This window comes from Microtus oregoni, unplaced genomic scaffold (assembly GCF_018167655.1).
Source record: "Microtus oregoni isolate MIOR12 unplaced genomic scaffold, Mior012 000001F_ref0000356, whole genome shotgun sequence".
Lineage (NCBI taxonomy): Eukaryota > Metazoa > Chordata > Mammalia > Rodentia > Cricetidae > Microtus > Microtus oregoni.
In genome coordinates, this window is record NW_024543060.1 from 89,279,681 (window position 1) to 89,305,146 (window position 25,466).

At 41.9% G+C, this 25,466-nt stretch overlaps 1 protein-coding gene across 4 annotated transcripts in view; it reads left to right on the plus strand.

Moving 5' to 3' along the window:
• Positions 1-25,466, plus strand: part of Ano4 (anoctamin 4) — a 320,973-nt gene that overhangs the window by 226,367 nt on the left and 69,140 nt on the right. For all 4 annotated transcript variants that reach the window (XM_041677181.1, XM_041677189.1, XM_041677199.1 and 1 more), the window contains one exon: positions 11,370-11,501. In XM_041677181.1, coding sequence (XP_041533115.1) covers positions 11,370-11,501 — 132 coding nt within the window. The remainder of the gene's footprint in view (positions 1-11,369; positions 11,502-25,466) is intronic.

A 25,466-nucleotide genomic window follows, 5' to 3' on the forward strand; every position in this document is an offset into this window, starting at 1 on the left:
GCTGAGCCGTCCTTACCTCCTGCCTGTCTTAGACCATTTTCTCTTTCTGCCTCTGTTCTGACTATTGGAAAGCAAATTGTCCTCTATAGCCAAGAGGAAGCGAAAAGGGCTTAGCTTAAACACAGCCCTGGATGAACTCTCTTCCTTTGTCTTTTGCCTCCTTATCTGTGTGAACGCTCGTGTCTCCCCAATGCATTATGCAGCTTGGATTTACGTATTGTTACAGAGTAGTCCTTCTGGATAGTGCTTTTTTTTTTTTTTTTTTTTTTTTTACTCTCGCCTAGATAGTACCTACCCAGACCTCAAAACTCAGTTCCGTGACTGAACTTTCTGAGTAGGTCAAAGATGCCTCGTTCCTGCATCCCACTGGTACCCTTTATCCCTGTCACCTCATCCCATCTCGTCACTGGGATGCTGTGGGAATCCAAGGAGAGCAATTGCTGTTTCACATTTTCAGCATCTAGTACCTACTATGTGTCATGATGGGTGGCGATGAACGGGAATCTGTTTAGCACCTTTACAAGTCGCCAGTGGTGGCTGTAGTAGCCATCCATGTGGATATAGCATCCTCGAATATGCATCAGGATTACTCAGCAAATATTAAAAAGACAGGTGGCTGGGTTCATCCTCAGGGTTTCTGATTCAGTAAGTCTAAATTCAGTTGATAAATTACATTTCTCTTAAACTAAAAATGGTGCTGGGGAGAGAGCTCTGTTTTTGTTGCTGTATCTTTTTGGTTATTTGAGACAGAATCTCACTCTGTAGTCAGGCTGGCATGGAAATCACTATGTAGCCCCAGACTAACCTAGAACATGCAGAAATCCTTGTTGTGCAGCCGCCCCAGTCTTGAGATCATAGGTACCCAGCACATACTGTACTAAAGACACGTTATCTTAGCATCGCGGATTTACAGGCAATGAGTATTCGCTGCTGTCTTGATAAGGAGTTTGGAAGGAAGGGGAAGAAAGGAAGGATTAGAACAGGAGTCAAGAGGAGGGAAGCAGATTAAGCTTAATATATGACCATGTCCCTCAAGTGTGAAGAGGACCCTGTGAGCATGAGCTTATCTAGAACCAGAAGAACGGCTTAATAAACCACTAAACTCTGTCATGACAAAAGTTGATATTCAGCGCAGAAATGATCTTCTTGGAACAACTGACCATGGAACACACTGGAAGAATGTGGCAGAAGGAAAGAAAAAGAAGCCCCAGTTACAGTAGTAAGCAGTGGGTAAGGTGCTCTGGAGATGGTCTTCCTTGCTGTTAGGCAATGGAGCCAAGGGACTTCCTGAAGCCCAGTGGCTAGTGGCTAATTGAAAAGCCAGTTAAGAAGGAAGTGTGATCCCTATTCCTCTCAGTGACTCACCCCAGGAGAGACTAACCCAAATGCTGAGGAGCATCCGCCCCTCAGAGCTAACTCTGAAACGCAAGTCTAAAGGCACAGCTGCCGCTTGTGATATTAATAGCACCCCAGCAAGGAAACATTCAACTTGCATCCTTCTGAAATTCTCCTGGCATACTGTATGTGGGCATTCAATGTATTGTTTAATTTCATCTACATAAATTGCATCTAATCCCATTAACCCATCAATGGGTTGTCCAACCCAACTCTCTTTTAAGGATAAACCTCTGAAGTTGGGGGGTTTTTTGTTTGTTTTCATTTTTCGCGAGAATAAAACACCTTTTCTAAGCATCTTTATATCGAAAACTCACCCAACTCCTATAAACCATCCTCATGTAGCTCAGACTCATGTATTTGTAATAAGTACTTTTTAATACCGCTGCCTGGTCTATTAAACACGGCTTTGATTCTAATTTCTAGGCAGGTTTACAGGCATTATAGATTATCTATTCAATAAATGGGGGAGAGTTTATCATCTCTTCTTTGCCTGATTTTTTTCCAGGATAAAATGATCCTGGAAAACAATCTTCAGAAAATATTACAAAGTAACAAATGTGATTATTGTGGGCAGTTAGAGTTGAAGTCTCATAACTCTCTATTTTCCTCCACACCCGCTGTGGGCTTTCTGCCTGGGTGTTTTCCTTTATTATATACTAGACGGAGGGAATGCTAGGCCCTATGCGTTACAGGCTCTGCTTATTACACTTAAATCAGATGGGCATACTAACAGAATGAGAAGTGGTTTGTAATTTTCCATCCCTACTATTAAAATTTAACCTATGCAAATGTTCTAAGGCCCTTGGAGTCATCTCTAAGGTATCTAAGCTATACTCCAGATAGGAGAGCCGTGACCTGAAAGAGTGGCATTCGCTTCCAAAGACACCTAATTCCTATCCAAGGAGATGGGGTGAATGCATGGGACTTGGTTCTGAGAAGAGGAAAGGGAAACCCAAGCCTCCTGTTGGCTGCTGGCAGGCCAGGGGAACTTCACTCCCAGCAAACAAGGCCTATGAGCTACCTCTGCTAAGAAAAGTGACCAACAAAGCTCATCTGTCACCTCTCTCCTTCATATTATCTCTCTGAATGTCCTGGTAGAACATGGGTCTGTAATATGCTGGTCCAGAAGAAAGCAAGTGTTACTAAAGAAGGTCCGGTTCCCTCCTGCACTTAAGGCACAAGGAACATCGTGGGAAGAAGGGAGCCGGAAGAATGTAAGAGCCAGAGGATCCCAGAGTTTGCTGTGAGACTATGTCTCCTATTAATGTCAACCATAAAGTCTCACCAATGTGACCACTCAGACATGAGCCAAACAAGTAGGACACCAATGACCATACTCAACCAGAGGGGGAAAGCCTGGGAGGCCTCAACCCTGTGCAATTAACTAGAGGCAGCTGAAGAATTCTGGGAGCAAGAGAGGCAGTCTTCTCCAGGGAATAACACACCGATTGGTTTCCAGTGCCAAATAGCCCTGAATATACACATACAAGTAACATTTATGGAACTAACAGATTATATTTAGGAATGTACATGTATATGTATATATGTATGTGTGTGTGTATATATATATATATATATATATATATATATATAGGCATGGGATAACAATTAGTGAAAAAAGAGGCCATGAATTTGAAGGAGAGTGGGAAGAGGTTGCGGTCTTTGAATGTAATTGGCCCCTATTAGCTCATAGGGAGTGGCACTATTAGGAGGTGTGGTTTTGTTGGAGTGGGTATGCCCTTGTTGGAGTAAGTGTGTCACTGTGGAGGTGGGCTTGAGGTCTCATATACGCTCAAGCCATGCCCAGCGTCTCAGACCACTTCCTGTTGCCTGCTGATCAAGGTGTAGAAATCTCAGCTCCTTCTCCAGCACCATGTCTGCATGCACGCTGCCATACTCCCAGCTGCCATGCCCCCTGCCCTGATGATAATGGACTGAACTTCTGAAACTGTAGGCTGCCACCTCAGCTAAACGTTTTCCTTTCTAAGGGTTGCTGTGGTCATGGTGTCTCTTCACAGAAATGGCAGCCCTGACTAAGACAGGATATATGGGAGGATTTGGAGGGAGGAAAGGGAAGGGAAAAAATGTAATCACATCATAATTTCAAACTAAAAATTTTGAAAAAGACCTGGCTCATAAATTTTATCTGATCAAGTTACTAGTGTTGATTTCCACTAGGTATTTAGGGCTCAAAGTAAAAGAAGATTTTCTTCTTGTCCTCCAGAATATGCCTACAGCTACTAAGAGATAATTTATAAAGGCCTTTGGCAGGCCAGCATGCCAGAGTAAGGACGGTCCTTTGCGTGGGACCCTTTCTCTACCCATCACCACTCCTAAGAGTCCCAGGGTCTACATGAAGGCTTCCTAAGATCCCCCAGGGAAGCCATTCTTTCAGAGCTGGCAGACCTGCCTATTTGTGTGTGTTGCTTGTCAGGTGTTTTTCTAGAACCTTCCCAGCCACAAAGGCTAGAAAAGCCCAGACTCACCATCCAAAGAAGTTTCTCTAAAAGTAGTTCACCTTGTACTTCAGATATTAACTTGCGTTTAGGCCCCCAGACATGCCCAAGTGGTGATACATCTTCTCTTTATTGATTTGCCTGTGGAGGCTGTAAGAGGGTGTTTGCTTAGTAAATAGGATAAACGGAGCAAAATGAGCAAAGTGACAATGTATCCAAGAAAAATCAATGCTAAACCAGTAAGCCAAGGTCTTCACCATGTCCCCCGCCCCACCTGTCTCCAGGCAGTGGAGACTTTGGGAAGTAAGCCACAGTCCTAAGAGATGAATGGGGACAGTTTCTGGATCACTCATTTTTCCCCTTTAACATATCACAGTAAATTTCAGCTTTGCCCATTTTGAGATGTTTGTTCATGGCAACACAGGACTGACGGCCCCTGCATATAGGGAATAATTGGATCCTTTTAATTTCTATTGGCACTCTGTACTTCAAAATCCCGTCATCATCATTTTATTTATCTTAGGAACCAGCATTAAGTGGAGCCCCTTGCACACCTAAGGAATTGTGTAAGCATTACAGCCACGATCTTGGTTAATGTTCACACCATCTTATGTGATACACATATCATCTCAGGGAGGTTTAGTCCCTCGCACTCACCCAGCAGCTGGCTGAGTTAGCAGACTAAGCCACTGGACTATGAATTGGCTTCTAGCTGACTCTTGACTCATCCCTGTATGTGGAAGATTTTATACACGTTGCAGCAAAGAAAGTTCTTTAGTACATTCGTTTACAATGCTATACCCACGATATTACTGTCCAACCCCCAAGCCCCCACCAGCATAGTGTTATGAGCATAAAGAACACATAATTGGTGAGCATTCGGAAATGGCAGCACTGAAGCCTGATGTGGATGGACAGCTAAGGAAGGACTCACTGGTACACAGAAGCAGACCGGAGAGTTCCACCACGAGCCCCACGCTTTCCAGCCCCTGGCCTTCATCTTCTTTCTCCTTTGCCTGGCTGAAGTCTGAGACTGGGAGTTTGGGGACAAAAGTGTTTGTGAGAGCATCCTAGGAGAGCTCACATTCACTGCATCCTAGCCACAGAGACATGGTCTCTTCTCCCTGCCTGGGAAGTGGGAAAACACTTGTGGAGTGCAACCTTATTACCTTGGGAGCCTGGCCTCTAGGGCAGGTCAGACTAACACTGTGTTTAAGAGCTGCGTCCACATAACACATCAGCACAAACTCTGCTGCAAAGACCAACATAAAATTAGTAACCTATATAAGTTTAATATTTGAGCTTGCCCATTGAATTCTTTGCTCAAGGTCTTCAATGGCCACAATCAAGGTAGAGTTGAGTCTTGGCTCTTACCTGGATTCCCAGGAAGGTAATCTGCATCCAGGCTTCTTTAGGTTTCTGGCACAGCCACTTTATACCATAGGAGGGTTGAAATCAACATCCTTGCTGACTGTTGGGGGAAAGTCATTCTTGACTTCTATAAGTAAGACAGCCTAGCCCTTCTTGTCCTCAAGGGCAGCCACGTGAGTCCCCTGTTCCTTTGCTTTCACATCTCCCCATCTGCTCTCTCTCTCGCCTCTACCCAGAGGCAGCTCTCTCACCTTTTAACTTTTGCTATGGTTAATGGATCCCGTCTGATTCATCCAGAATGTTCTTCCCTAAGTCCTACCGCTATGCTTCTATCTTCCGAAGCTCTGGTGCCACAGAGCATAACAGACAAGCTCCTCCTGGCATTCACGCGAGAGCACCTTTGGGAGCAGTTCTGCCAAGCAGGACAAATCACACAAGCTACTGGCCTCGTTTGAGTGTGGGTGTCATTGTCTGTCATTATGAGAAGCACAGATCGTGGAGTAGGTCTTCTAGAGCCTGGGCACTCCAGACTTCATTCTGCTTCTGCACAGTCTCCCCAGGGAAAGCCCAACACCCCTAAACCCAGCAAGCGTCTCAGCTTTTATCAAAACCTTCTTTTGAATCTCTTCCTTCCACTGTAGGGTTTTGCTCTGTTTGTGTGTCTGCTTTAGTTTTATAAGACGACAGGGTCTCAGGTAGCCCAGGCTGGCTTTGAACTCCTGATCTTCCTGCTTCTGTCTCCCAAGTACTTGGATTACAGCTTTATAGTGTTGTTAAAATCTAGTTCTTTTGCTTCCTTTCATTGTCCCAGTAGTCTTGTGTGCTCCTTTAGAAATCACCAATGCTTGTTATGTGTCTGAAAACATCTCCAAAGCTTTTCACAGACATCTTCATTTATGAAATTCCTGACCACCTTGAGGGTCAAAAGGATGATGATGGTGATGATGATGATGGTGGTGATGATGGTGATGATGGTGTTGATGGTGATGATGATGATGATGGTGGTGGTGATGATGATGGTGATGATGATGATGGTGGTGATGGTGATGATGATGATGATGATAGTGGTGATGGTGATGATGATGGTGGTGATGATGATGGTGGTGATGATGATGATGGTGGTGATGGTGGTGATGATGATGGTGATGATGATGATGGTGATGGTGATGATGATGATGATGGTGATGATGATGGTGATGATGATGATGGTGATGGTGATGATGATGGTGATGATGATGATGGTGATGATGATGATGGTGATGATGATGATGGTGGTGATGATGATGATGATGGTGGTGGTGGTGGTGGTGGTGGTGATGATCACGATTATGCCTGCTATTGCTATTACCCTGTTTTATAACTCTTGACTCAGGAAAGTTGGCAGCTTTGCCGATAGGACAACAGAGACAGGATTTAGGCATGATGATAAACAAGGAGCAGCTTCACCTTCTCTGCCAAACCAATCTCCCTTCTCTTCCTTTTACCCTTCATTTTTCAATTAATTAATCATTTTTATCGCCCCCCTGGGCTTTCTCTTTACATTGTGGTGACACAACTGGCTGCTGGGAGCTGCCACTTCATTCCCGTTGAGTATTTATGTGTGATTTCCGAACGGCTTCATTTGTTTCCGTCTGTGCAGAGAGCTGCTACTCAGCTGGCCTGAATTCCTAGTCACTTCACACACAGAGCCCAGATTCTGCAGAGGGCAACCTGATTAGTACTGCAAGCTGGAGGTGGGGTGACAGGTAAAAGCTCCATTACAGAAAACCTCCTGGCCAATGTCTTCTTCCTTGAATGAATTATAAGGCAATCAGATGAGAGAAAGCCAAGAGCTATGGGGCAGTCAACCAGCTTCATGGGGAAAGTCTAATTTGTGAGTCCTGTTAAGGAAGTCCCTGAGCTTACACTAGTGAACTTAGGAGGTTCCTGGTGTACAGTTCAAAAGGGAAATGTTGAGAGGCAAACTATTTTTAAAAAAAAAAAACTGTGATACCTTATCAGTTCTTTTTTAAAGTCAAAAATTAATGTTAAATTTTTGTTAGCATTCAAACTATTGGATTTTTATTAGGGTATTTTCATGCGTATATGCCATTATATTTTGTTCTTGTTCCTAGATCTATTTTTGAACTTATTATGCTTTTCCTCATTTGTGTTTTTTGGCAAGTCCATTATTGATATAGAAAAAAACTATTCTTTGCTATCCGTTGATAATTTTTTTATTGTGTAACTGTGCTGAAAGTGTGTGCCCACTCTAATAATTTTCTGGCGGTGTCTTTAGAGCCTGTGAAGTGCAGGGTCTTGCCACCTGCAGTTAAGGACACATTGATTTCCTCTCCTATTTCTGTCCCTTTTGTTTCTTTCTCTTTTCTCATGGTCCTCGCTGAGGCACAGCACCGCATGGGGGCAGCGAACACAGACATCTCGCGCTTGGCTTTAAAGGAAATGCTTCCTGTTTTTCCACAGAACGTGGGTGTGCAGTTGCCCCACACAGCCTTTATTTTGCTGAGCTATGTTCCTTCTGTTCCTGCTTTCCCCCGGGGCCTTTGTCTGCAAGAGATGTGGGACCTTGTCAAAGGCTTCCTTTGCGTCCACTCGGGTGATTTGTGATTTCTGCCCCTGAGTCTAATTAGCCATTGTATTACAGTTATTGATTTGCATGTGTGGAATTAACCTTGCCTCTGATATGAAACCATCTTGGCCATGGTATATTACCTTCTTAATGTGTTCTTAAATTTGGTTTGCAAGTGTTTTATGGAGAACATTTGCATCTCAGGTCATCAGAGAAGTTGGGTTGTAGTTTTCTTCTTTGGTTGTGACTTACTGGTTTGGGCATCATAGTGACACTGCTTTCAGTATGCCTGCCTCTCTGTTCCGAAGCAGTTGGAGAATAATTAGTATTAGTGGCTCCTTAAAATTTTTGTGAATCAGCAATAAATTTATCCAGTACTGGGCTTTTCTTTATGGGTGGACTTTTTATTAATGCTAAAATCTCATTCTTGGTGTGGATGTGTGTATAGCTTCTTGGTTTAACTTTGGTAGGTCATATTCATATGCTATGGCAATTTATCCATTGCTTCTAGATTTTTGGGTTTTCCTAGCGTTTCTCTGATCCTCATCGGACTCTTTTATAGCGTTACTTTTCCATCCATGACTTTATTATTTTGCTCTTTCCTCTCTTTCTTTTGATTAGGGGATTATCTTATGTCTTTTCAAAGGACTAAATTTTGTTTGATTAATTCTATGTATGATTATTTAGGGTTCCATTTTATTAAGTTTTGCACTGATCTTTTTGTTTGTTTGTTTGTTTGTTTTGCTACCTGGTGCTTAGAATTTGGCTTGTTTCTGTTTTTCTAAGACCTCGGGGTGCATGATAGGTTCTTTATCAGACCTTTCTGGTTAAACTCAAAGTTAGCATTCATGGCTACAGATCTCCTTAGAACTACCTTAACTGTATTCAGGAGGGTCTGATAAATGAAGCGTCATTTTAATTTGATTCTAGGAAGTTTTAAATCTCATCCCTGATATCTTCAGTGACTTGCTGGTTATTAAGATTGTATTCCACCATCTTCAGGTATCCGAGTAGTTTCTGAATGTCTCTACTCCACTATAATCTGAAAATATAGGAGAAAAACCATTTGATTCTGTTGTATTTGTTAGTTTTAAAATAGTTTTCTAGAATGAAGTCTGTTTTAGAGAGAGTGCCTTGGGCTGCTAAAAGGACCTTTATTCTGTATCTTTTAATCAGAGTGCTGAAAATCTCTGTTGAGTCCGTTTTGACTGATGCAGTTGAAGTCAGAAGTTTCTGTGGCCTTTCAGTTCGGGGGCCCTATCTGAAGGAAGTATAACACTACACTGTCCACTATTGCTGTTCCATTGCGTCCCTACCTTTCTGACCTTTCATGCTCAGTAGTGCTTGTTTGATGAAACTGGAAGCCCTCATGTTTTCTGTATACATAAATTTTCTCCCCTCTGTGTGTGTGTGTATGTATATGTGTGTTTCTCTCTTTATTAATATGCAGGGACTTTATTTCTTCGGATACATTTGCTTTGAAGTCTGTTTTCTCATGTATTGGAGTAGCAAGGCCAGCTTATTTGGGGTTTCCATATTCCTGATGGAGTGACTTCTATTCTTTGATGTCAACTCTGGGAATATCTTTGCCAGTGAGGTATTTTACTGGAGACAATAAATTGCCGGATCTTATTTCTTTATCAGATTAACTAATCTTTCCCCCCTCTTTGTTGGTAGTTGAAGTTATTGTTGAGATGTATTTTTCAACTCCAGTAACTTGGTTGGTTGTTTTTCTGGTTGGTTGGATTATTTGTTCTTGTCTTTCTCCCTTAGGTATACATTAGGCACAGCTGGTTTACTGAGTTGGGGAATTCTCATCTTTTACAGCAGCAGTTCTTAGCCTTCCTAATTCTGACTCCCCAAACATAAAATTATTTTGGTTGCTAATTCATAACTGTTATTTGCTGTTGCTATGAATTGTAATGTGAAAATGTGTGTTTGTGTTTTCTGATGGTCTTAGGTCACCCCTGTGAAAGGGTCATTCGACCCCATAGGTTGAGAACCACTGTTTTGAGGGAACCTCAATGCCTTGCTTCTTCAAAGGATGGATAGTACCAAGTTTGCTCTCTGCTTGAGTTAGTACATCCATTGTCTCCTGCCCTCAGATACCAGCACTACTGCGTATCTGGCCTTCAGACTCACTTAGGGCTTTAAGTTCACAAGATTGTAGAGGCTAAAAAGTCCTATGACCTAGGAAATCTCATGGTCCAAGTAAAAAGGCCTTGGATCACCAGGTTTGGAGGCAGAAGATAAACGCAAGCCCAAAGAGGGCAAATTTACGCACTGTTCACCTTCTGCTTTTATCCAGGATCTCAGCAGTTTTAAGGATGTGTACTAGTGATGGCCAAAGTCTTGTCTCACTCTACCATGCCCCGTTCTGGAAACGTGCTCAGAACCATAACTAAAGTAACATCTTTACCAGTCATCTGGACACCCTTGGCCCAGTCGAAGTTAACAGCATGAACTATCCCATTCACTTCAAATGATAAAGTTGTTATACAGATATTTTAATTGGAAAAATAAATCCTGCCCAAATGCTGTGTTGTTGGCTAACAGACATAGAAAGCATTTAAGTATTTTCTTCCTTAAGGAAATCTGTTTCTTCTGTATCCCTCACATTTAAGCCCCTTTGTCAGCAAATGCGGGGATCCCTAAAATCAAGAGTCAGGTCTGGCTAATTTGGACTTAATAATCACCTTTTGGGGTCTCTTCTGTGTGTGTAAAGTGCAAACAGCGCCTATGCATCCTATCTCCACCAGATGCCATTTGGCTTAGGTACTTGCTCACCCAGAGAAAGCATTCTGTCATGTCGATACTGAGGTAGCATATATATTTTGAAGTCTGGTGCGTTTTCTAGTTGTTTGCCATGAGCAGGGCTGAGCGATTTCTATTAACTGGCCAGTGGGAAGCTAGAGGTGTTCAGCAGTCAGAATGACTGAGGATAATGCAGTTTGGAAAATGCCTTTTATAAACCACAATACATCATTAGCCTTTTTTTTTCCACTTGGCATTTTTGTGCACAGCGGCCAGAGTGACACCTGTGTGCCCTGATATCCCAGGGCCGAAGTTGTGAGCTTTTGAAAACCGTGGTGAAAGCCAGAGAGCCAGAGGAGGTGTGACAGGAAGAGAGCCAAAATCATGACCTCATCTTCCCTGTACCCAGTCAGGATGTACTATTGCCCCAGCCCCAAGTTAACCACAGCTAAAACTCAACTCTGCCCTTGCCTTTCCCAGACACGAATTGCATTGCTAGCCTCTACAAAAAGTAACATTGCAGGCTTAAAGGACTTTCTACTTCCTTTCCAGAACCTTCCAACCTTGTGACCAGTTCATCATTCCTTAACATGTGGGTGAATATGTCATTCAAATCTGTCCAAAGATAGTGATATTGAGGTCCCTTAAGAGACTGTGAAGGAATGTCAGGTCCCCAGCTCTCTTCTCTCCATCCGGAAAAATGAGGCTGTTCTGGGTGTAGGGAGAATCTCTGGAGGGTGTGGAGCTGTCTTTGTGGCGCCTATGTTTCAGGCTGATAGCTTACATGCTGTACTCTCTGCCTTTCCTTCCATGTACCACAGGATCGATAAACAAATAAGCAGGTTTCGGAGATGGTTACCAAAGAAGCCCATGAGGCTGGACAAGGAGACACTGCCAGACCTGGAGGAGAATGACTGCTACACTGCCCCTTTCAGCCAGCAAAGGATCCATCAGTGAGTGTTCCGTGGTAAAGCCTGCACCTTCTAAGATCTTACAGCATGGTGCAGTCGGCCCTTGGGGGAGGAACCATGGAGAGCCCCTTCCTCCCGAGCCTTTTCTTCATGCTCCTTTTATATCAATCACGGGGGGGGGGGGGGCTGTTTCAACAATACTCCCATCCCAGGTGGATTAAAGTCACCCAGTGTACTTTCCTCTGGGCATTTGGTGACTAACCCTCCCCGTGGCGATTCGGAGGCTCAGGTTTGTTCTGTCTGCGGCTCTGTCAGTTCCCAGTGCGCAGAGCCCAGACAGAGGAAGTGGATCGTGCCTTCCAAACGGAACGAATGTGTAGTTTATTTGCTTGCTTTTATCACAGTCTGTTGCCCAATCCTCCTTCCCTTCAGGTAGGTTCAGCCCGTTCCCGCAGGAAGAGCCACGTGCCCTGGCAGCCTACCTGCCAACTCACCCATCAGTCTCACGACGGTAATTTGCCACTTTAGGGGCATGCGCAGAAAGAAAAGATTGGCTGAGTGGCTTAGCCTGGAAAGACTTGCAAAAGTGATTAAGGATTTACTCCGAACTTCCTAAGAGGACAGGGAATGATGGGAGGAGGCAGGATAGAGGATGCATACCAAAGACCATACAACTGGGGGAAAAAACAGCCTCCCAAAGAGAGCATTGATCAGGTCAGCCCAGCCTACATCGAGACAGACTCAGGAATCCCTGGTCATCCCTGGTCACAGCCTGGTGACAACTTCAGTAAAAGTGACTTGCCAGAGGGATGAAAAGGGTTGACAGATTGCTTTAAAAATAGGCTGCCAATTCTGATTAAAAAAAAAAAAAGTGTAAACCAAATGGCAGTTGTCAAGAAGGTGCAAGGAATGCAAGGTGAGCACATGTTTTATCAACAGAAAAATCAATTAAACTCTGGGAGCAAAGGAGAGAAGAAAAACGATGCATAGATGGTCTGCATTAAAATGTGTTGTGCCGGGGAAGATTGATGTAGTACAAGCAAAGCCATGGCAAAGCCTGCAAAACAGGCAAACTCTGCACACCCACGGGTTTGATTGATGCAGCCTCGTTGCTTGGACACATAAAACATGAAGTTCGCAGCCCAAGAGGCCTCCATGGAAATTAGCAATCAGATGATACTCAATATTAATCCAAAGATGAGAAGCTCTGGGTATTTTCCCAAGATACAGAAGAAAGCTAACGGGTTTCTAATTTAAATCCTGGAAGGTCTTTTTAGAGCAGTAATTGATGTCTCAATCCTTCACACGTGGAGACTGGTTTTCCGTCATGTTCTGCCTTTGCTTCTTGGATAAACAGAGGCTTGCCTTGCACAGTGTAGGAAGAGCTCAAAGTTTTGGGATAATGGATACATACATGGATAGGTGGGTGAATGGATGGATAGATGGGTGGATGGAAGGATTGAGGGATGGATAGATGGATCAATAAGTAGATGGGGTAATCAGTGAAGTATATGGAACACTTCAGTGAAAGTTTTAGGTTGTTTAAAGGAATATAGCACAACGGAATGGACTGTGTGCCCCCACCATCTCCTCGTCTGTTGTGTCCCTGATATCCTTCCTGTAGGACAATGCTGGTCATCACCTCTCTCCAACTTAGATGCATGTAGATACCAACCAGTGTGCCTAAAGATCATAAATGAGAATAACATTTTGATAAGCATTTTAAAATGTGGAACAATTAAAGTCTGATAACTTATGGGGGTGGTGGGCTTCCACTGTCTTCCCACATTTGAGAAGTCTTTCAACACACTTGAAAATCAGTTCAGTAAATGTCCAGGCGTTATCTGAGCATAAGCCAAATAACACCGCCTTGACTCTAGCATGGTAATAAATGCTATGTTTTAAATAACCACAACTAGTCCAAAAGATGCGCATCAAAGGGGAATGGAGATGCTCCAGATTTTGGAAGGATGTTGGCAAGAGATGAAGGCTGATTACTAAGAAAATAGTTACGTGGATATAGACTTGGCCAGCTAGGTAGAGAAGGCAGCACATCCTAAGGGTAAGAGACAGTGTTGTGGCAAAGGGCACAGGCGTTGGGCTGAGTAGAGTGCTTGTGAAACCACAAGTGGTTTTCTGTAAAGACTTCTGTGAATACAGTTACAGGGTGTGCAGGGAGCCTAGCATTGCTGTGCAGACACGGAGACCAGCTTGTAAAAGATGAGACCTGAGGCAGAAAAGGAGAGGGGCAGCCGGAATAAGCACACATAATTACCAGAGTTCGGGGGAACCGCGAGAGCAGAGTCATTTATGTCATAGCAGCGGAACATGAAAAATTAAACGAGGCCCCAGATATCACGGCTGATGGGAATTTCTTTCCCTTTGAAAACTGGTGTGCCACTGGGTATCGTCCCTTGGATTGGTGTGTAGAAGTAGGAAGTGAAGAATGCTGGCTGCCAAGTTGGAAGCCATTACTGATATAATTAGAAAGCAAAACCCCCTAAAGATGTTTTGAGGATGATATTAATGGGCTTAATTTAATCAGAAGTAGCTGTTTAATGAGCTCTGGGAGCTGTGACACGATATCCCGGCTCTCCATGTGTACCAAGGGGTCACGTGATGTGTTGACTTCGCAGAAGTTTCTCATGCTTGTGCTGGAGTGAAGTGGGATGGTGGGAATTGTGGATCATGAATGTGGGGGATAAAATAGAACAGGAAGTTTAATAGACCGTGATCAAAATGGGAAAGTGCCTTAAAAACACACAGTAACTCCGACATCTGTCTCCCATACCCGTGCTTTAGCCGTGCTGAGCTCCAAACGCTCAGTAACGCCTACAGAGCCATGCTGAGGTCTGACCTCCTTAAGTCACCTTTCCTTTTCTGCTCCCTCCTACGCTTGTTCAGCCTTCCACCTCGAATAACCTTTCCCTGAGATGCCCATCTCTCAGGATCTACCAAAGACGTTGCTCCCAGAAATCATTCGATGGTGTCCAGCCCTACCCGTGATTCTGAGTACTGTGCAAACTTCCACGTCTTGGTAATATTTTTTTCTTTTCCTTTTAATATGGTAGTTTTTCTTCTAATATGGTATGTTTTCACTTCTTTTTCTTGAATTACAAGTCCCACCATTGTCAAATCCCATAGGAAGTGCTTACTGTGATTTGTTCGGAGGGAATAAATAAATGAATATATAAAACTGATACTAGATTGTGTGAGCAGAGAACAGATGCTTGGAGTGAGCAGAGCACATGCTCGCCCCAGACAGGATTCATGGTCTTTACTCCACGCGGGCTGCAATGTCATTCCCCGGGTCAGCACATGGCTCTGATGCTGACTCAGGGGTGGGCAGCCGATATCATGTTCACTGTAGACTACAGTGATATTTTATTTATGTTTTAATAAATAAAGCTTGCCTAAAAACCAGAAGGTAAAACTAGAGACCAGGCAGTGGTGTTACTCAACTTTAATCCCAGGATTTGGGAGACAGAGGCAGATTGATCTCTGTGAGCTCAAGGCCAGCCTGGGGGAAGGAGGGGGGACGGAGGAGAGACGAAGGAGAGGGGAGAGAACTGTGGCTGTAATGTAAAATGAAATTAAAAAAGAAAACAAACAGGCATCGAAGAGATAATAATATAATGGAATATAATATAATGATAAAACAGAAGCCAACGCATTGGAATCAGATAATATTCACATAAGCACACACATACCATAGTCGTTTTTCTGCCTACATGATCTTCCCATTCCAGTCCCTCCATCCACCCACAACTAATTATTCTATTTCCCTTTCCTAACGAGATCTGTTTCCACGGGTCCTTCACTCTATCCCTAACCTCTGTGATTCTACAGATTGTAGCTTGGTTATCATTGACTTAACAGCCAATATTCACATAAGCACACATACCATAGTCATCTTTCTGGGTCTGGGTTAACTCACTCAGGATGTTTTTTTTTTTCTAGTCCCATCTATGTGCCTGTGAATTCTATGATGTCATTTTTAATGCTGAATAATACTCTATTGTGTAAATGTACCACATCTTCTTTATCAATCTTTCTGTCTAGGGACATCTAGGTTTTTCTAATAACTCCCTATTATGAATAAAACAGCAATGAACATGGTTGAAAAGGTGTTTCTGTGGTAGGATGAAGTGTCTTTTGGGCATGCCCAGTAGTGGTATAACTGAATCTTGAGGTAGATTGATTTCCATCTTCCTGAGGAACCACCACACTGATTTTCATAGAAGTTGATGTTTGCACTCCCACCAGTAATGAAGGAGTGCTCCCCTTACTCCACGTCCTTACCAATATGAGCTGTCATTTGCTTTATTGATCTGAGCCATTCTGACTTATAAGATGAAATCTCAAAGTAATTTTGATTTACATTTCCTTGATAGCTAAGGATGCTGAACATTTCAAGTGTTTCTCAGCCACTTGAGTTTCTTCTTGTGAGAATTCTCTGTTTCGCTCTGTACCTCATTTTGATTGGGTCACTCATTTTCTTATTGCATGGTTTTCTGAGTTCTTTATTTTGGATATTAGCTCTCTATTATATATGTAGTTAGTAAAAATCTTTCCCTCCTGATGATCTAAAGTCTCTCCACACCTTGCTAAGTTTTCCTTTGGCGGTGATGGCAGAGTGGCACAAAATCGGGTGACTCCCCGCTGCCCTGAGAATCACTGCACGTCTGCCTTTCCTGCCAGACAACCTCCAGGTCTGGTCCATTAGTGCCACCGAAATCTGAGGACTGTGATAGACAAGTCCATTTAAGCATTAATTTATTCCTCTTCACCTCATTCCTCAGGATGTTACTCGGCTTAAGTATCAGGCTGCCCTTTATTCTTCAAATGACATTAGCCGAAGCATCCTCGAGACAATCGCTTTCTAAGGTCAATACCCGTAATAAAGATTTTCTATGGGTAATAGGGGAAGAGTCGTGCTACTTTTTATATGCAGTAAATCTTCCAAGAAACGGATCTATTTTGAATCGCCTTTCTAAAAGTATTCTAGATACACATAGGAATATTTTCCAGTTTTTCTTTGTTTTTATCATTATCAGCATTTATGGCTTTCTTTAGATTGCACCCTCCTAGAGCTTAGATTTTAGCTAGTGACCATCAGCTACAAATTATAAACCAATAAGTGTCAGTTGGGTATGATTTTGCAATGCCCAGAAGCAGGTTTAAATGTCGCAGCCTAGGAGTAGGAACTGATACTGGCCTCTGATATTCAGAGACCTGGGACACTGCTAACCGCCTTCTAATGCAGAAGATGAACATCTTCGCAAAGCACTATCCAGCTGTGCAAGTTGTTGGATATCCACGTAGGATTGTCATCTTCAAAGACGACAGCAGTACATTTCCTTATTCAAGCAATTAGTGTCGTGGTCATTTGTTGGTTCTTCCATAGGAAGCTCCTATGTAGGAACAAGAGGATAAGGGTGGGCCAGAGAGTATTCCTGCCTTAAGGCCCCTTCCTCTCTCTTGAAAGCATTACGTCATTCTCAAGATTTTGTTATCACATCTCCTCTGTCATTTGTCCACATTTTCCGTTTCTGGGCATCCTTGGGATTACATCTTGGAAATTTCAGAGAAATATCCCTACCTTAGTCTATTTTATGTTTTAGTAACAAGGCACCTGAGCCCGAAAGCTGTGTGAAGAAAAAGTACACATTTATCTCAAAATTCCAGATATCCAAGGCCATGGCCCTGGTATCGGCTTACAGTTGAGGGTGTTTTAGCGAATAGAGTAACGTCACATAGAAAGACATCACATGGTCCTAGAGAAAATGCAAGTTCATGGCGAGAGGGCGGGTTTGCTCTTTTGTAACAACCTACTCTTGTGGGAACCACCCAACTCCTATATCTCAAGACCCCCTCTGAAAGGTCCTGACACTTTATAATATCATGACATCAGTTGTCAAAACTCATTTAAACCATAGCATTTTTCATCTTCATGTCAGCTGATGAATGGGCCTCAATCCTATCTGCAATATAATTCTTATTTGCCATACAGATTGAAGCATTGAAAAATTCTAGCGATTAGAACGCAGACGTATTTGGAGTACCACTGTCCTGCCTTGTGTAGCCATATAAATTTTCCAGGCTCCAAAATTTCAAGGTTTGGGGACAGAGAATAAGCTTAGTGGCAGCAGCTGTGGGACTGTAGGCCAGAGGTGTGTTGAGGATCCCTGGAAGACTTTCTGACTTGAACTGGAAGAGAATTCCTTCAAACTAAGTTTGTCCCCAGTATTCCAGAAACACTCATACGTATTAGTACCACATTCCAATTTGTCTCCTAAATCTTCACAGCTTAGATATCTGAAGATATTGATTGCTAAAGCATATGCTTTTCTACTGTAATTTTCCTTTTAGGGCATTTGGAGTTTTTCTGTTGTTTTCATCGATCTGAAGCCTTTGGAGAATCCCTTAGGCAATGAGATACAAGATTGATTTCAGTAGGATTAATGTTCTCTCGGTGCCCCAGTGACACAGAGCCGACTCAGGACACCTGTCTGACTTCAGTTCTTTGCTGGCTTTAGCATTCTCGATATGCAGGCTGTGGAGGTTGCTCTGCAGCGTCACGGGAGACACAGCCGTGTTCTCAGAAGTTTTAAGTTGAGACCACAGTGAAATTAGCGGCAAAGCCTGAGGTTTGGGCCTCAGAAGATCATGTGTTTCCTTTCAAATGGAGTCTCATGGCATAAAACTTAAGTTTAAGGATCAAATATATCACCTCATCCTATAGGGAACGCAAAGCATGGGTGTCTGGGAGCTCCAAAGACAGGTGAATTATCTTAATATTTGAGAAACCATCTTTTATAATGCATTTGGAAATAACATGTTTATATTTGTATGTGCGTATTAAACAGGGAGTGAGGGAGGTGAGAGAAAGAAAGGAGGGGCAGTGGAGGAAGGGGAGAGAGAGGAAGAGGGTAAGAGGGGGAGGAGGGTAAGAGAAGGAGAGAGATCCTTACTGTACAGCTCTAGCTGACCTCGAACTCACTGTGTAGATGAACATGGCTTAAACTCACAGAGATAGCCTGATTCTGCCTCCCAAGTGCTGAGATTAAAGGTGTGAGCCACCATACCTGGCCACCTTTTTATTAAAAAAAAATTAATATCATCTACTTTTCAACTCTATCATTGAAGAATGACTTTCAATGTGATTCACATGCCAGATATAATAATGCAGAAATGTATGTATTTATAGGCATATTCTCATACAGTACACATTCTTGGGTCAGAGCCAGGCTCCCCAGTCATTTGGATGGAGGCTCCAGGCACCGACTCCGTATATCACAACGTGTTGTTATGAACCTCAATATAATAACGTGAAAACCCATAATGCAGGCAGTGCAGGTACATACTCAGTAAATGCTGCCCTTGGCAACAGTGTCAACAGAATTCCATATGTAAAAAGTAACAATGTGAACTGTATATAGATACTTATCTGTAGCCCAGTCGGAGAGGAAAGATAGATCTGAAGTGTTCACAGTTCACGATCTTTCCTCCCTCCCTTTCTCCTCTCTTCCTTAGCGTTCTCTCCCTTCCTCCCCTGCCTTTCTCCCCCACTGTCTCTTCTGCTATTCAGATTACTATCTACCTCCCAGTTCTTCAGAACACCAGCCAAGGCTAAAAGTCCTGTAATTACCAACAGCTTTCCAACTTTTGGCTCAACTGAGAGATGTTCCTTTTTTTTAAAAAAAGTAAGTGACTTTTTAATATACTTATTGAATTAAACACATGGTTTGCTGACCTCTTCCTGCCATGACATGGTGATGTTTACATACAGAGCAGAGGACCTCGTGCATTCCTAGTTTACCAGAAAACACGTTAGAACACACCATAGGAAACGATGCATCCTTAAACTCATTGTAACGTCTGAAAACAGTTCTCAAAGTTAGGGAGTTAGCAGAGCTCATCCTCGAGTGTGTCATATTAGAATGTTATACACATAGGTGAGTTAGATCTTAAATTTGACTGCTGGTGTTTCCTGAGACCTGCCCAAGCATAGGCCATGTTGCTTTCTTCTGTGCCTTTTTTTTTGTTTCTGAAAACATTTTATTTAAAGAAAAACATTCACAGGGCCTGATCTCAAATTAGCAGGTCGATCGGGAGCTTTTTGAATGGTGATGGTCAATCTTCCTTATCAAAGTAACAAATAGAAATCTCTTAATAAAGTTACTGTATTGCCATTGAGAAATACAGGGTGTATGCAAGTTCACCGTATGCAGGGTCTCCGGATCCTCGAGTATTCTTCTGACATACCCATTTTTTTTCTTGTCCTCATTTGAAAGATAAGGATTTAGAGCAGTGGTTCTCAACCTGTGGGTCATGACCCCAACAGGTGTCACATATCAGATATTTCAATTCATAACAGTAGCAGAATTATAGTTGTGAAGTAGTGAAGAAACAGTTTATGGTTAGGGGGGTCACTACAAAGTGAGGAACTGTATTAAAGGGCCCCAGCATTAGGAAGGCTGAGAACCACTGATCTACAGATTGAGTTTCTAAGTTCAAATAGTGCTTAGCACAAATGTGCTTGTTTTTATCATTTATCAAGAAAGTAGATATTATTATATTCCATCTTGATGTCATCTTCCCACTCTGACTGTTAATAACGCAGCTGTGTTTCTTGGGAGTTTAAAAAAAAAAAACCACCAGAAGCTCTGAATGTTTTTGACAAATCTTAGAATCTGGTATGTATACATGGTTCGGAGCTCGTAAAAAAAAAATAAGTTGTGTTTATCCAGGAAGCATCATCTCCACTAAGCTCTCTTCAGGTAGAGCCGCAGCCTCCGTCTGCCTCATGCTCAATAAAACACTGAGCTCTAAAAAACAGTGTTTCCCTGCAAGGATTTGGACGGTGTGCCAGAGTGGATGCCTTAGTCTTCAGAACAAGTCTCATCTTAGGACTTTAGATGTCTCTAGCAATTATACAACTAAAAAGGATTCATTATTTCCTTCTGTTCCTCTCTCACTCATTCCCTCCCCGTCACCCTTTACATAAAATTAAACTGATTCAGATCTACGATATAAAGACTGACAAGTGAAATGGTCCTCCAAGATTCTTTAACTCTCTTCCGAGCAAATTTGGCAAAGGGTTTGTCAACTTCCGTCATTTCAGAATAAACCCAGCATTTTGATGACCCTTGGTGTTGTTCTTTTGAGTTTCTTTCATTTCTTCCTGTTCTGCTCTTTTCTTTGTTTCCTTTTAGTATTGGGGAATTTGATTTGTTTGTAATTTTTTAAGACATTAATGCATCATTAAGTTATTTGAGGTCTCCCTGCTTTGACTACAGACAAATAGCTGTAAGCATCCTCTTTTTTTTTTTTTTCTGAGGCCCAAAGCTTGGTATTTTATTTTCTTATTTTCTCTGTTGCTAGTTCTACTCTATTCCTTTTCTGTTCTTCTACTCTGATGTTTCCCTTCTGTCATTTCTTAATTTTTTTCCTTACATCTTATATACCATAGCAAAATATCTCAAGAAGTATAAAAATTATTAAGTGTTTACAATGTAAGCATCCTCTTAACCTGGCTTCCATTGTGCCCCATAGGTTCTGGTAGGCTGCATTTTGAGTTTAGTTTAATCCTAAGAATTCTTAATGCTCCTCTATTATTTCTTCAACAACTTTACATTTATTTGGGAATTTATTTTTATTTGGTTTTGTGTTGTTTATGTAATTATTTTGGGTCTTCTAACTGTTCGTTTCTAGATTTTTTCCCATTATGACCTGGTAAGATGCAAAAATCACTTCAATTTTCTGTGGTTCTTTTAAAAGACAGGATCAAAATATTTTAATTTTACTTACTTTATTTTATTTGTATGAGTATTTTGCATATATATAATATATGTATAATATACGTGTGTGTGTGTGTGTGTGTGTGTGTGTGTGTGTGTGTGTGTGTATCTACATCACATGAGTGCCTGGAGCCTCTAGTGTTCAGAAATTTGGTAACCTAGAATTTGAGGTACAGATGGTTGTTAGCTACCACATAGATGCTGGGAACAGAACCTGGGACCTCTATAAAAGCAACAATTGCTCCACTGATTCATCTCTCCAGTCCCTATGTGTGCTTCTAAAGACTTGCTTTGTGGCCTACATATGACACATTTTGAAGAAAATTCCATGGTTTGATAGGAAAAGATACGTATTCTTCAACTATTGAAAGTGTGCCCCGTTGGTGTTGGCTTCTGTGAATAGTTGGTTTTGAAGCTCTCCCTGCTGGTAGGAGCAGGCTATTGAAGTCACCCATGATTGCTGCCTTAGTAGACCAATTGCTCCGTTTATATTTCACGGTGTTTGTTTCATAAAAGTGCACTCTGCAATATTCAGATCATAAATGTTTATGATTGATACATTTCCTTGAGAAACCGTTCCCTCCCCCAATATATAAAATCTTATTTGTTTCATCTGACTAATTTTGACTTTAAAAGTCCATTTTGTTGGATATAAATATAGCCACTCCTGTTTGCTTTCAGGATTGCTGAAATAGTGTTTTGAGCTTGGTGTGTATGTGTTTTGCTGATGAGATGAGTTCCTTACAAGCAGGAATTTTTGGATGCTGGGTTTAATCCAGTCAAATTGAATTATTTGAAGAACCGAGACCATTTACACTCAGGGTTGTTATTGTAAGTTGTATACACATGCCTGTCATTTTGTTGCGCTTTCTCTCCTGGGTGCTTTATATGATCTATGTACATTACTTCCTCCTTTATTTAACATAGAGACTTGATGGTTTTCAGAATTATAATTTGAATCCTTCCTATTTCTCCTCTGCTTATTTATATTCTGAATGAGAGCGTTCCTTTTCCCTTCTTGCTGTACTAGGCATTGACCCCAGGGCCTCCTGTGTGTTTGAGGAGTGCTCTACACTGAGCTGAAGTCCCAGACTTTCTGGTGAGATTTCACCATCCCCTACCCCCACACTCTCTTCTTGTAGGTGCACATTTCCTGTGGGCGCGGTCCACTGTTCTGTCCATTTATACCCTCTTGGCATGTCTTTCTTTCTCCATTGGTTGTGGAGGATAATTTTCCCGACACTGATATAATCTGTAATCTAGGTTGGCACTTTTTTTTGTCCCAGTAATTGAAAATCGTCATCCCACTCCCTAAGGCCAGTGCTGTTACTGTTTCTACCGAGACATCTTACGTTATCCGGATGGGGTTGCCTTCATACGCACATGGGAGCTTCTCTTATGCAGCTTTTTGTATTCTTTCGTGGTTTGGTGCTTCTGGCACTCACTGTAGATCATGAAGAAGTTCTTTTTGATAATGTCTGTTTGGGGCTCTAAATAGACTCTGGTACCCGATGTCTTCCCCAAGATCTGAAAATATTTCTGCTTTTTTTTATTGAATAGGCTTTTTTTTATTATGATAACCTATAAATTGGGTTCCTCATTTAATCCTATTTTTATAGGCTTGATCCTTAGTAGTGTCCCAGAGGTCTTGTATATTTTGTTTATTTATTCTTTTTTCTTCAGTTTTTGTTTATAAGTGATAAGTCATCAACCTTGTCTTCAGGTTCTAATATTATTCCATTTTTCTAGACTTTTGATGAAGCTTCTGACTGAGTTTTGACTCAATTAACTTTTCGCTTCCAGAATAAGTTTAGTTCCCTTCCTGTCCTAATTGCTTACATTTGAATCCTCCCCGAGTGCCCACTTAATCACGTGGGCATATGCTACGACTGTATTTTCACAGATCTGGGAGAAGACATGAATTGAGGGCAAGTACTTAATTTTCCATCTTTAGCTAGAGACCTCGCGAGCAGATTTTTTTAATCCACATTTGACTCTTAGTAAAGATGCTATCATGAAGCTCAATTAGAAGTGACTATTGGAATATTTTAAAGCCTCCTAGTCCAGGGGCTTATCACATTAATCCTTAGAGGAGACTTGGGAATCTTTACCTGTCTGAAGTTTGACTATTATGTATTTGATATGATAATCCCCTCATTCTTTTTCTCTTAGCACACTTAAGATAAAGCATTAAGCTTTTGCACCCCAGTCGCCTAAAGCCCAGAAAACTTTCAAAATAGGCCTTGTCACATAAAAAGTTAATTGGTTACTTTGTTCCTACTTAGCTTCCCATTAATTTGAGGACATAATTTAAGTGACAGTTAACTGTATCACCTTTGCTTCTCTCCGTTAAAATAGAAATCTCTATTTAAAAGTCTAATTAAGAAAGTTTTTTGAGATATTTATTTTTTAAGAGATTACCCTTTACTTTTTTGCATTATGAAGTGATGTAACTTCAACCACCCGGAAAGGCCCATAATGTTTAGCTATTGCTCCAAAACAATCCACTGCAGAACTCACTGGCTTTCAACAGCTGTCTCCCTGTTTGCAGTTATGCTGGACTCGACTGGGAGAGTCTTCTGCTGGGTTCGTGTGGATTCAACATATGACTGTGACTCTTGATTTGCTCAGCTGGGATTTGATACCAGCTCTTTATATTGCCTCATCCTCAGGGAGGCCAGTTCAGGCTTCTTCACCCTGTCAGACAGGGCATCCGCCTGAGCTGCTGAGGATGTAAGCATGTCTGAGGTCACTTCTCTCACAACGCTTTGTAAACAGGTCACATGTCCTGTTCCAGTTCACAGACTGAAGTAGGATAGACATCACCTGCTGGTGTGTGGAAAAAAAAAATTCACAATCCAACGTGGTAAGGAGGCATTAATGGGAAGAATAAATTTTGGTTATTTTTTATTATCTACCATAGTGTTCTCTAGCCATACCTTACTCCACACATGGATAGTGCCCTGGTGGGCTAAGAATATAGTTTACTTGGAAGAGTATTGTCTGCTAGAGATACAGATAATTAGTTTGATTGATTGATAGATAGATGATAGATAGAAGATAGGTAGATAGATAGATAGATAGATAGATAGATAGATGATTGATTTTAGTATGAATAGTAAAAGCCCAGAGACAGCTATTGGGGTTCAACCTAAAGATCAGACAATCAAAGCAGCCAATCACTAAAGACCTTTGATCTCTACCAAATCTTCAGACCGAAAGGGAGAGATCCTGTCTCCATGCATCCTCAGACTCCACACTCCCGTGAGTTTCTGTCTCTTCCCCTTTGTATTCCTCTCCTCACCCAGTCATATCGCTCCTGTATCCATCTCCCCAGTGCTGGGATTAAAGGTGTGTGACTCCAAAGCACTGGAATTAAAGATGTGAACCACTACCACCTGGATCTGTTTCTGGATGGATCTTGAGTAGCCTGGGGTAGCTTTGAACTCACTGAGATCCGTCTGCCTCTCTCTTCCAAATGCTGGGATTAAAGGTGTGTGTCACCACTGCCCGGCCTGTACGACTGACTAGTGTGGTTGCTTTGTCCTCTGATCTTTAGGCAAGATTTATTTACTAAAACACAAATAATATACCACTATAGATGATAGACAGATTAGATAGGTGATAGATAGATAGATAGATAGATAGATAGATAGATAGATAGATGATGCATGCATACATATATACATGGAAGGGTACATAGATAAACAGGAGAATCCACTCACATCCCAGGATTCCTTCAGCTCTCATTCCAACACTGCATCAAGCTCAAAGTCTAGGATATGCTATTCTGTCTTAGGTTAGGTACAAATGAAAATCCTTGGATACAGCTCCACTGTGGTCAGAAAAACCTGTGAATGAAAAAGATAATTAAGTGTTCTGTTCCTACATTTCCAATGTGCAGTGGTATAACAAGGGAAAAATAACTATAATTGACATTAATTCTCAACCTGGGGAGCCAGAAAATCAAGATCCCCAGAGCAGTCACCTGTAGAGTCGTCCTGAGATCCAGCTGGCACACAGTCCGGACTACTTCACTTCAGAAACAAGAAGCTTGGCCTGCTGTGTCACCTGGCTCCTTTTCCCACTTTGACACATCCTAGATTTTTAAGTATGCAAAGGTCAATTATATAGCTATAATTGTCAAATAATTGCAGACCACCATTTCCAGATTCTTAAATACTTCCTGACAGCGCTGCCACTT